This window comes from Puma concolor, chromosome A1 (assembly GCF_028749965.1).
Source record: "Puma concolor isolate L17-30 chromosome A1, mPumCon1.1.hap2, whole genome shotgun sequence".
In the NCBI taxonomy this organism is placed as follows: domain Eukaryota; kingdom Metazoa; phylum Chordata; class Mammalia; order Carnivora; family Felidae; genus Puma; species Puma concolor.
Window position 1 is genome coordinate 136,245,317 of NC_141667.1, and position 11,837 is coordinate 136,257,153.

An 11,837-nucleotide genomic window follows, 5' to 3' on the forward strand; every position below is an offset into this window, starting at 1 on the left:
AGGTGACACCGAGGAGCACTGGCGAGGCAACAGGTGGCCCTGTTTCCCTGGATTAGCTCGAGCCCAATGACCAGACAAGACCCCCAAGAGCAACCTCACCTCATTACGTACACTTTCAGTCATCTAAAATGATGCACTTTTGTTCTCGGTAGAGGTGTGTGGTGCGTGTGTGTGCATGCGCGTGTGTGCGTGCGTGCATACACACGTGTGTTTCCAGTCATTTGGGTAAAAATAGGAACGTTATACTCAGGTGGTAATGAATGTGAAATGAGGACTTAGCATCTCATATGGCACAAATGACTAAATGGAAGCCCCGAGCCCCTCCTTGTGGAACACAGGTTCAGCAAGAGCTACTGTAATAGTGTTTGGTTAATGTCAGCTCAGCATTAAATTTACATTATACTCTTGCAAAGAAGCTCCAACATTACCTGTTAATAACCAAGGCAGTATGTGGGTTTAGACAGACTTGTTCATTTTGCACATGAACTAACACTGCAGCTTGCTGATGAGGGATCATGTGAGCTTGGAGATCCAGCGTGCCAAAAGGTTCTTTGTATGAAATAAAAATTCTGGTCAGTGAAGGTCAGTTTCTCTACTCAGGCGAGAACAATGTTGTTTCCCTTCTAATCAGACACACGCAGTGTTTGAAGAATCCAGGGACCCCACGTAAGTGATACGCAGCCCAAGTCTGGGCAGCTCCTCATGCAAGAAATGAATAATCCCTAATAAAGGCTCACACGACCCTGGCTTCTTTCTGTACTGTAATCAGTTGCTTTAATAGTATGCCCTTGAGTGCCTCACAGGGAAGATGCTATAAAGTTAAGTTATTTTCCTTATCTTGCTTCAAGGAGGGCTGAATGGGTCTAATCAGTCCTCCCCCATGTTGTATTTGATTCCGCCATAAAGACCACTGGAGTCAGCCTCAGTTTGTTGAAAAGCCGGCATTCCCTTTCTCTTTCAGGGTGATCCACGCCTCTGAGCAGCAGTGGACTTGAAACAGCAGGAGTCACCATCTTTATTGTTAGGCTGTGGAATTTGTTTTAGGCACATTCTAAATCCAGTCTTAGGCCTTTTACTTTTTTTTTTTTTTTGTCTGTGACAAAGGTGACCCAATTGTGCTTCTTTGATATTATGAACACAGCTCTTTTTGCTCATATCACAGAGGCATGTAACAAAATACAAAGGATAAAATTGTGTCTATGTGTAGTAAGGACACAAGTTTCATGACTAAATTCAATGACATAATCAAAAAGGTGCTGTCCTCTCCCAGTCATGAGCTAACAGACAGAGACTGCCTTTCAGAGTATTTTTTTATAATGCTGAGATACTGTTCAAAAATAATAGAGCTAATGAAAATGTCACATTGACAGAGTAGCCCATATTAAGATTTTACTTCAAGAAGGCATGATTCAGTGAGTGTGACATTGACAGCAATAGTGTTAGGGTTTACAGAGTTAGTAAAATATTCTAAGAAGAGTATTAGAGAGTTCCAATTGGAGCATATCGTTTTTCATTTATTTCTAAAACTAAGGGGACTCCAGTGTTCAGAATTGCAGCCTTAATATCTTATTTCTGCCTAGGAGAGGTATAGGGAGCTTTTTTTCATATCATACTCTAATATAATATTCTCCTACAGTGCTTACAAAGAAAAAAAGTTAATTTAACAATGTGGTAAAATGCATGTGCCTTAGGGCATTTGGGAGATACACAGGTAGTAAAATTACATAATGCTAAGTAAGGCATTTCTCAGTAAACAAATACGCCATGTTTAAGTGATTAAGTACATGAGAAAAGGTAGAGATGGAGACTAATAATGGAAAGAGAACGAATTTTAAATAGAATGGTTGTAGCATCACTAAAGACTCAGCTCTCTGGGTTGGGTGAACAAATATTTCAGCAAATCTGGAATGAATAGCATCTCTGTTTACTATGACAGGTTTTATTTGTCTTGGGTGCAACCAAGACCACATGCTGTGTTTTGTCATGTTGGAAATACCGAAGCAGATTTCCATTGTGAATGTGAATTTTTTTTTAAAGCCTTTAACATCTCAACTCAGCTAGGTAAAAGCAGTAAGTTCTTTTCCTTACCAGCGAGACATCAATAAATCTTAAACCCCTCCACCAGAAGCATGTAGGTACAGTTCACTATCCTGGTGATAGTCTTAGGTCACTGCCATAGAGGGCCTGATCCTTCTCATTTCTAAGATCTGTGGTTCTGTCTTTAACGAAACTAATATTTTGCTTCCTTTCTCCTTCATATAGTACAGCTTTTTAAATTCCATTCCCCAGGAAGATGTGCCACTGTGGGTGTAGGGCCTTCCCAACCTACACCCAACCTGGTTTTGGTTCCCAAAACCAACAGGGGAGAAATTGTTACCTAGAGTAAACATGGCAAACAGAGACCTTCCCTCCTCATTTATATCATGTGTAGACAAAGCCATGCTTGGAAGCTGTTGTTTTCAACCACATTTACGTACTGCAGTTGTTGATTCTGCTGAATTTATAGAAAATGTGTATGCCAGGGCTTACCACTTGGTTGAGAGTAGCACAGCGTACTGTGAAACTGTTTAGATCTACTTTCCATCTTGGAATAATGCTGAGTAGCAGATCCTTGCACAGTGCTCATCACATTCCCTCCTATGCGTTAGGGAGATCACTCAGTTAGCAGGGAGATCCAGGGACAAGTGGAAGGCTACCAGTTTAAGAGTGAAGGAAAGATTATCGTTTTACAGATCAGAATCCAATCTTTTTGTTCTCTGGTCTTTACATTAGTTTGACATGAGATGGTATTTTTCTCCAATATCATATAATTCTGTTTGAATGAGTTTAAGACTAATCTTACACTAGGAAGCCTAGTCAGCAGTAGAGATTAGCACATAATTAATAGAGTCATGCTCTGTGGAGTAGAGCAGGCAGAGATCTGAGTTGGTGGTGAAAGGGTTGGGACCAACTGTAGTGCCCATAGTCTTGTGGGCACCCTGAGGAACACTAACCTTTAGCTATGACATATGATCTGCTTAATTAGTGACCACTGTGCACAATGAGTGTCTGATCAGGGTTAGAGGTGAGAAAAAGAGGTAGAGAAAGACTCACTCCAATACCTTAAATATTCAAACAAATATCTGAACACCTACTATATGCCAAGTTAATTACAGATGCTTGGGGACACGGGTGAAAAAGTACCTGCCCCTATGGCACTCACATTGTAGTAGAAGAGACACAGAGGTAAATAAATAGTTTAAGGCAGTAAAAGATAAAACTGGGGCGCCTTGGTGGCTCAGTCTGTTAAGCATCCTATTACAACTCAGGTCATGATCTCGCAGTTCATAAGTTTGAGCCCCGCGTCGGGCTCTGTGCTGACAGCTTGGAGCCTAGAGCCTGCTTCCAATTCTGTGACTCCCTCTCTCTCTGCCCCTCCCCTGCTTGCGCTCTCTCTCTCTCTCTCTCTCAGGAAATGAATAAACATTAAAAAAAAAAAAAGATAAAACTACAGTGAAGCATAAGGATGCAGTGTGGTGGGCTAGTCAACCTTGGTAAGGCAGTCACTAAAGCATGACCCAGGACAAATGAGAAGCTACCTAAGAGCTTTTTATGCAAAAGGACATCGACTGCAGAGATCCTGATGAAGAAATGATCTTTGGGTATTCAAGGAACAAAAGAGAATCTCTGTGGCTGCAGCGTGCCAAGATAAGGAAGGGAAGGTGAGGTGAAGTTGGAGAGAAAGAGTAAAGCAAAGTTAAAAAATGGATATCCCAGGAATGAATTCATCTTGAGAATATTGATTAATGATAAGTCAACAGTGCATATGTGTTTTAAAAGTGAAATTACCATATTTGTAGTTTTAAGGACAAAGCTGGAGGCTCAGTAGAATAACTAGGAATAAGTAGGCTGTCTCATGTCGAGAAAAGTAGCAAGATGGGGGAGCTTCAAAGCCTAGTGTTTGACATGCTGCTATTACCAAGCTGTTCGTATTGGAGTATCTCCAGTAGTAACACCAGTACATTTGTGTATGTTTTAAAAAACGATGGCAATCTCCTTTTAAAATACTGAAGGAGTTGAGTAGATCTTTGTTTCTGACAAGTCAACTCGATCCAATTCTCCCCTATAGTTCCTCTTACTACTGTGTTTCCCCATCTTTTGCAGCAGGCGGTGGGGGAGGGGGATATGGATATCCTAAAAAACAGCCTTAACCTTCATTTGGGGATTTGTGCTGCTTAATTACTGGTTCCTTTACCATGAAGGTGGCTGTGTGTCATTGAAAGCTTGCCAATAAGATAAGCTATCTCTGCAAATAAAAACCATCTCAGGAAACCTCCACATTTTAGGGAATCAGGATGCTGGCACAATCTGCAGGTGAAATTTAATTTTGTATTCAAATGAACAAACCCATGCAGTTTGCTTGCAGAAACCAAGTGATTAGGCACACAGATCATCCATAAATATGGATATTTTCCCATTCTAAGTTCTGTTTTGTTTGGAATACACTGAATGTTGAGGCACTGTGGAGACTTGCCAAACATCTGGGCCTCTCTGACACTCCTGGACTCCAAGAAGTTCTCAAGTCTTTAAATTCCATCAGAGGCTTGCAGCTTACTGTTCATATTATAAACAGCAAAATCTAGGGCACATAAGTTTACTGGTCTATTTTTCTTTTGGCAGAGTTAAGATGCTCTGGTTTCAAGGAAATAGCATGCAACTTGCCAAATACTCCTTTCGACTCCTCTTGAGAAATCGTTCTGCCTCTAAGACTGTTCTGCCTGTGCTGACCTTATTTACAAAGGTACAGAGTGAAAAAGTAAAATTACTGCTTCAAAAACAAAAAGTATTAGAATGTTGGATGAAGAGAATTGTACATTGAAGAAAGGGGGAAAAAGTTGACGGAAAAGCAGTGGAACAAACTTTCCTCAGACCTGCTCCTCCAGTTTTCAGATCCACTTAGAACAGTACTACTCTCTTTTCTTTTAATGTTTGAGCGAGAGAAAGCATGTGTGCGTGAGCAGGGGAGAGGCAGAGGGAGACAGAGAGAGACGGAGAACCCCAAGTAGGCGCCACACTGTCAGCATACTCTCTTTTCTACCCAGATACCTCAATGTCTCACCATTTTCAGGGAGTAAACTAATATAGTTAATAGTCATTTGATCCCTATGTCAGAAGAAAGAACTATCAGAATAGATGATGTTTATAAATATATCACTAAGAAATACAGTTAATTCTTTTCATTTGTGGTAGCTATGTTCTATGAAGTCACCACAAACACTGAATTAGTGAACACCAAACCGTTCCTCCCAGGGGAAATCCAAGGTTTGATTCCTGTGAGTTTCTGGTCACAACATTTTTGTCAACTGATCAATACATAAACTTGTTTGATGTATGTTTCTATTTAAAGACACTTTATTTAATATATATTGTTGATTCATCAACGTCAAATTCATGGCCAACAGCACCACATCTCATGCCTGAACAAAGTTTATATAACACAATATTTTCTCTGTAAGGCACATCACAGCTTTCTTGTGTTTAGAAACACTAGAAAGCACTTCAGCAGTGTGCGGGGACCATTCTAGGTGGCAAAATCAACAAAAAGTACAAACATGCAAAAAGCATGGCCGTCAGTAGATCATGAAAAGGACACTTGTTGACAGTAGGAGACCTGAAACAATAAGGTGGACCACTGTTTTGTTTGACCTCAGCTGGGAATGGACACTTTTGAGTGACTCAGATTTTTCACTTCTCTGTGCAAGTCCTCAAATATTTTTGAATGACCACAGAAGCACCACAAATAAGTTTCAATGATAAGCAACTTTGCAAATATTAAAGCTACAAATAACAAGGATTGACTGTACTTGTTTTCTAATCCCTAACACTAGTTTGAAGCCACCACTGTTTAAAATTTTTAAGAGCTTTTTCCCCCTGAAATTTATAATACAAACATTGCTGAATTTCCTTTTGCTAGTTAACATTTCTTTGTGTGATCCATAATCAAAGAAAGAAATAAGTACAGGGTAATGGACTTAACTTTAGTGAATAATAGTCCTGATTCAAGCAAAAAAGCTCTCTTGTTTATTAGGTTTTTCAGATTTCAGGCATTTTAGCAATCTGAAAATATTTGATGGCTGTCTAATAGTAAAGTTTAAGTCATTTTTTAAAATTGAATTTCTTGTTGAGGCTATAGTTTATAATTCTCTTTATATCCATAAGTATATAATGCATTGTTGGAAATTATGGAATAAAAATATTTCATCATCTGTGTCTATATATGCATATGAGAATTAACCACAAAAATAAAATAATCCCTTAAGGCTAATGGTGCTCATTCGGCCTAACAATTCTGCATTATTTGTCAGTATGAACAAAAGACAAGTTAGCCAAAAACATTTGCAAAAAAAAAAAAAAGAAAAAAGAAAAAAACCACACTAATTTTCCATTTAGCTTAAAATTTGTAATGAATCCTTGATTCAGGTCATTAGGCATATAATTGGCCAATTAGATTGGCCATATGGCATATATTGGCCATAAGATTGGCCAATCCCTGAGTCATTCATAGGGACGAAGGATAGGATGTGTTGATGGACTCAGCCTAAGTCAATAGGGAAGAGGGACAAGATGTGCTGATGGACTCAGCCTAAGTCAGTCGGGGAGAGGGAGAGGATGTGCTGATGGACTCAGCCTAATCAACTGGGGAGAGGGACAGGATGTGTTGATGGACTCAGCCTAGGTCAATCGGGGAGAGGGAGAGGATGTGCTGATGGACTCAGCCTAAGTGAACTGTTCCACCCTTCTTGTTCAGGGATGACGTCAGCAACTGCTGAGAGCGGGTTCTGTGAGGCAAAAGCACAGAATTCCTGCTACCAGAAAGGGGAATGGGATGGCCAACCCAACAAATGTCCACTGTATTTCAGGGACAGAGTAAATAAGTGCTCTTTTGGTGTCACGGAAAGTCCTAGATAAGGATGTTTGAATGGTCCAGACCACTGGTCTTTTTCTGTTCATAGGCCTCTTTAAAATTTGATGAACCTCTCCTTACAAAAATACATATACACATGATAACTTGCTCAGATTTTCATATTTACAAAAACAGAAAACATGATCAAGGTTCTATGGAGTTTTTTATTATAAAAGCAAAATGTTGGCATATTTGGTCCTTCTGTAGTTTAGCTTGTTCCTGTTTTGCTTCTGCTTTTAAAATCCTTGGTTGGGGGGCACCTGGGTGGCTAAGTTGAGTGTCCAAATTCAGCTCAAGTCTTCATCTCATGGTTCATGAGTTCAAGCCCCACCTCGGGCTGTATGCCGACAGTGTGAAGCTGGCTGGGGATTCTCTGTCTCTCTCCCTTTCTCTCTGCCCCTCCCCAACTCTCATGCTCTCTCTCTTGCTCTCTCAAAATAAATAAGTAAACTTTAAAAATAAATAAATAAAATCCTCTGTTGGGGGTGCCTGGGTGACTCAGTTGATTAAGCATCTGAATCTTGATTTCAGGTCAGGTCATGGTCTCATGGTTTGTGGGATCAAGCCCCACATCGGGCTCTGCGTTTACAGCACAGAGCTTGCTTGGAATTCTCTCTCCCCCTCTCTCTCTGCCCCTCCCATGTTCACGCGAGCTTGTACACTCTCTCGCTCTTTCTCAAAATAAATAATAAAAAAATATGTTGACTTTTTGTAACTTTCTCAGAAAATTTCACATGATTATCTTGAAACATAACAGACTATCCATAATCTGTTTATTGATGATGCTCATAATAAATGATGAGCCTAATTCTCTGAAGCAGGAAGTCAGGGCCAGAAAGACCCTTCTGAAGAAAAACTGCCTTTCGAGGATCTGGGTCCTTATTTTGAAACAAGCTGGGAGTTAAGCTGGAGGAGGGGCCTTTCTTTTATATAACAGCTCACCTCTTCCTGTCATGTTAAAAAGCAGGTTTTATATAAGCATCAGTAACGTTGAGTCTATTTTCAGCTCGTGCAAGAGAACCTATAGCTAGTCGCTGTTCATAGAGTCTCGGGCTGAGAAGATTTTAAAATCTGCCAGAGATCCATAGCATTCTAAACAGATTTCTCTACTAGGTGGTTAAAGAATACAAACAACAACAGGCACTAAAAGTTGCTTGCTCCTATAGTGGAGAATTAACCTGGGAAATTTATTACTGATGCTTGTAATGAGAAAAAAGGAAAACCATTGAAGAGTTGGTACAGTCATGATCTAAAGTAAATAGAGATTTCTCCCTTTTTGAAGGTGGGGCAATCACTATCTAACTCCATCTCAGTGAGTTTATTCCTGTGGACTGATGAGGAAAATCAGGCAGGCAAAGCTCAGCGCCTCCAAAACCAGACTCTCAGCTATTAGGTCATGTTAGCCAGGCCAGAAAAGTGCTCCTGACATAGGAAGGACAAAGCCCTTGGACTAGAGTCAATGAAAGATAATCTTCCCCAATATGAATTAGATAAAGCCAGTAACAAAAAATATAAGCATTTAAATTATGGTGTGTTTGTGTATGTATCTATGTTTACACATATACTAAATCTAGATGCTTAATTTGTTACACATGTTACACATGTATGTGTATGTATATGTGATATGTACATATTAATGTACACACACATACATGTGTAACAAATGTAAGCATCTAAATTTAGTATATATGTGTATACATTTATGTATAGGTAGATTTATTAATTGTGAAAAATCAAAACTACTAAAAAGTGCTGACAGCCCGTTTACCGTGAAACTCTAGCTATTTATAGGATTCTATGGCAATGTTTTGCTTTGGAAATAAAATAGTATAACTAACCTGGTGAAAAAACAAATCCTTTAAAATAAGCATAATCTGCTTCTTGTGGTTTTTGTTGGGCTACATGTCATTCCTTGGATTTAATGGCTTTATTTTTTCCTTCCTGTAGGATCCATGCCCCCTTTGTGATGAAGCCAAGGAAGCGCTGGAGGCTTATAAAAACAGGGTAACACCAGTTTCCCCCTCCGCTATCTGCAAGTAGAGCATTCCTATCCAACCTTCATATGCCGAAGTGGTCAGAAGCAAAGGAGCATTTAACGTTAATTTATGTAGAAAAAATTTTTGGCATTCCCAGACCCAAAAAATAACCTCTCTCAGGCTTTCCCGATACTTCAGGACACATCTTGCTAAAGGATGCACAGAATAAACCGAGGTAAAGCACAGATGCTCACAGACACAGTTCAAAGCTCTAGGGGCTGGATGTTGGATGCTGCCGTAGGTTTGCGGGGAAGGAGCTTGGCGGCACCACTCTCGCTGCTCACGGTGCGCCGTGACTCTAGAATGGCCAAACGCTGAGCACTTTTTTCACCTTTCACCTTTTTTCATGAAAGCAAAAATCCCTTTCCGATTTTTTTTTTTTTTCAGGTAGCAAAACAGGTACTAATGTAGGTCTTTCATAACAGCCAAGTGGCCTGCTGCAAACTTTCAAAAAGCTGGGGAAACCTGCCTACCAGAGTGGCTTTATGTACATGGAATGGAGAGCGTAGGTAGTATAGAGTGTTTGCCTGGATCCTTTCTTTAGGAAGAAATTAAATGATTTTTCATTTAAATTTTCTTTCTATTCTTCAGAGAGAGATTTCAGTGCTAATTTCCACAAAACTCATTACCCCGAAGTGTTTTTCTCTGAGCAGTGCTGGTTTTCTTACTCTGACTCTTAATATGAATCAAAGCTAACTAGCAGGTGCCATGTTGATGCTTTCTTTAAACTTTTGTCCGCATTCCTTTTACCTTACTCTGTCATTTCCATCGAGGTGTTTTCCTGCAGCAAACCATGACACCTTTCCCGTTCTCGCATGCAAAGCACATCTGTCTTGATTCTCAGCCTCCCGGTCGGGACGTATTTTATTTCACTGGAAATGGAGTAGTGACCTGACGCTGAATGTAAACAGGTGTGGCAGAAAAATGGCAAAACAGAGAGTTAAGGAATATAATGAAATCAATCAAGTTGTGGAAATCAGGGACATGACATCACTTGGGACCTCAGACCACAGCAAACCCCTCCACATGAGAGCAAGTCTGGGCATCAGGTTGGCACTGTAGCTGTTGTATCATTCCGTGGTCTCCAAAATTCAGAGCTTTAGTCTGTCTCTGTTTCAGTTTATTTTACAGGAGGTGGACATCACACTTCCAGAAAACTCTGCTTGGTATCAAAGGTATAAATTTGACATCCCTGTCTTTCATTTGAATGGCCAGTTTCTGATGATGCATCGAGTAGACATCTCAAAACTTGAAAAGCAGCTCCAGAAACTTGAGCAGCAAGGTTTATGATCCTCCACCCTCTCTGTCCAGATGGCATCTTCCTGAGGACATGACCGTGGCCTTTCACACACCCTACAGACGTTCTAGACCAGGTGGTGCCCAATAAATGGTGACATTACTTTTCCAATTGGTGGCTGTACCGATGTGGGAATGGTTTACTGTGGGCATTTTATAAAATAAGAGGAGTGTATTGGCAGCGAGAGGATGATGGAGGGTGGGAGAGGTCTGTCTGTTTTATTTATTCTTCCTTTTTGTATTAATATGGAAGCATTTCACATGCACACTGGATGGTACAGTTTATAGGAAGAAGGCTCTGCATCCCTGCTGCTGCCCTAAGGGCTTAACTTTTTAATGAAAGAATAAATGCTCTTCTACTCAGTAGATAAAGTGAAATGTGAATTGTTAATAACTGTGCACAGTCAATAAAGGGATGTTTTAACAAATACATCTGCATGAAGCCTATTTCAGTGGGATTTAATAATACCTGTTTAAAATTAGAATTCATTTTTTGGGGGGTAGAAGAGAGTAATTATCCTAGTGAAAAAGACTTCATTTGAGAAAAACAAAAGAAGGATTTAAACCTCCAAAATGTATATAAGAATCTCAACATGCTTTACACGTAGTCAGTGAATTGATTCATAATATTTGAGGGCTGCCTTGGATAGTTATTCACTCATCATCAATTGAGTTAATTCAAATTGTAAAACAGTATCAGGTTTTAATATCTTGGAGAAAATTCACTTCTGGACATAACTGGATAGCTATGTCATCTAAAGACAATATTCTTCACCATTTAGGTAAAGTATTAAAAATGTGGTTGTGTACCCTGGCTTATATCTAGGCAGGTTCGACCAATAAAGCAATGGCTTCGCTTTAAAACAAAATTGCCTTTTTCTCTTAAAATCACGTCACTATAATTTCATCTATAATGAAATTCTTTTGTGAACTATTTTAATGAATTTGGATATTGTGAGTCACTTGGCTAGATGTTAATTTGAATAGTATGATTTAGTCTCAGAAATTCTAGAATATTACAGCTGCCAACTTTATACATGGTCTAGTCCCACCCCTTCATTTCATACACAATGAGAAATCTGACGTTCAGAGAGTTTCAGGGACTTAGCCTAAGGTAATGTAGCCAGTCAGCTGTTGGACCAGGTCTTGCTACCCACCCTGAATTTCCAGTGCTACCTGGGCTCACTGTAGGGAACTCCTTGTATTATGTCACATACAACATTCTCGATGATTCTGTACTCAACACAGATTTGGAAGCAACTTAAAAAGCCTTCCAAAGTGACAAGAGGGAAAAAAAAAAAAAAAACCATTACAATTGAATAGCACTGTTTATAATTTACAAATTTCTGGGACACATCTTATTTGATATTATTTGTTGAGCCCTGTGGCAGGCAATATTCTAGGATGACCCCAGCAAACCCTCACCCTCGTATAATTCCTTCCCCCTTCGAGTGTGGATGGAACTCACTGAATATGATGAAATATCACTGCTGTGTTTATGTTACATCATATGGCAAAACGAAGATCATCCTGGTTGGGCCTGATCTCATCAGGTGAGCCCT

At 39.7% G+C, this 11,837-nt stretch overlaps 1 protein-coding gene and 1 long non-coding RNA gene across 5 annotated transcripts in view; one reads left to right on the forward strand and one right to left on the reverse strand.

The window, feature by feature from the left end:
* The window catches only part of CA1H5orf63 (chromosome A1 C5orf63 homolog), a 32,286-nt gene extending 21,581 nt beyond the window's left edge, over window positions 1-10,705 (forward strand). The window contains exons 4-5 of the mRNA XM_086674639.1: window positions 8,891-8,947; window positions 10,099-10,705. Coding sequence (XP_086530765.1) covers window positions 8,891-8,947; window positions 10,099-10,269 — 228 coding nt within the window. The 3' untranslated portion in view covers window positions 10,270-10,705. The remainder of the gene's footprint in view (window positions 1-8,890; window positions 8,948-10,098) is intronic.
* The window catches only part of LOC147584492 (uncharacterized), a 167,973-nt gene that overhangs the window by 141,378 nt on the left and 14,758 nt on the right, over window positions 1-11,837 (reverse strand). The window lies entirely within an intron of this gene.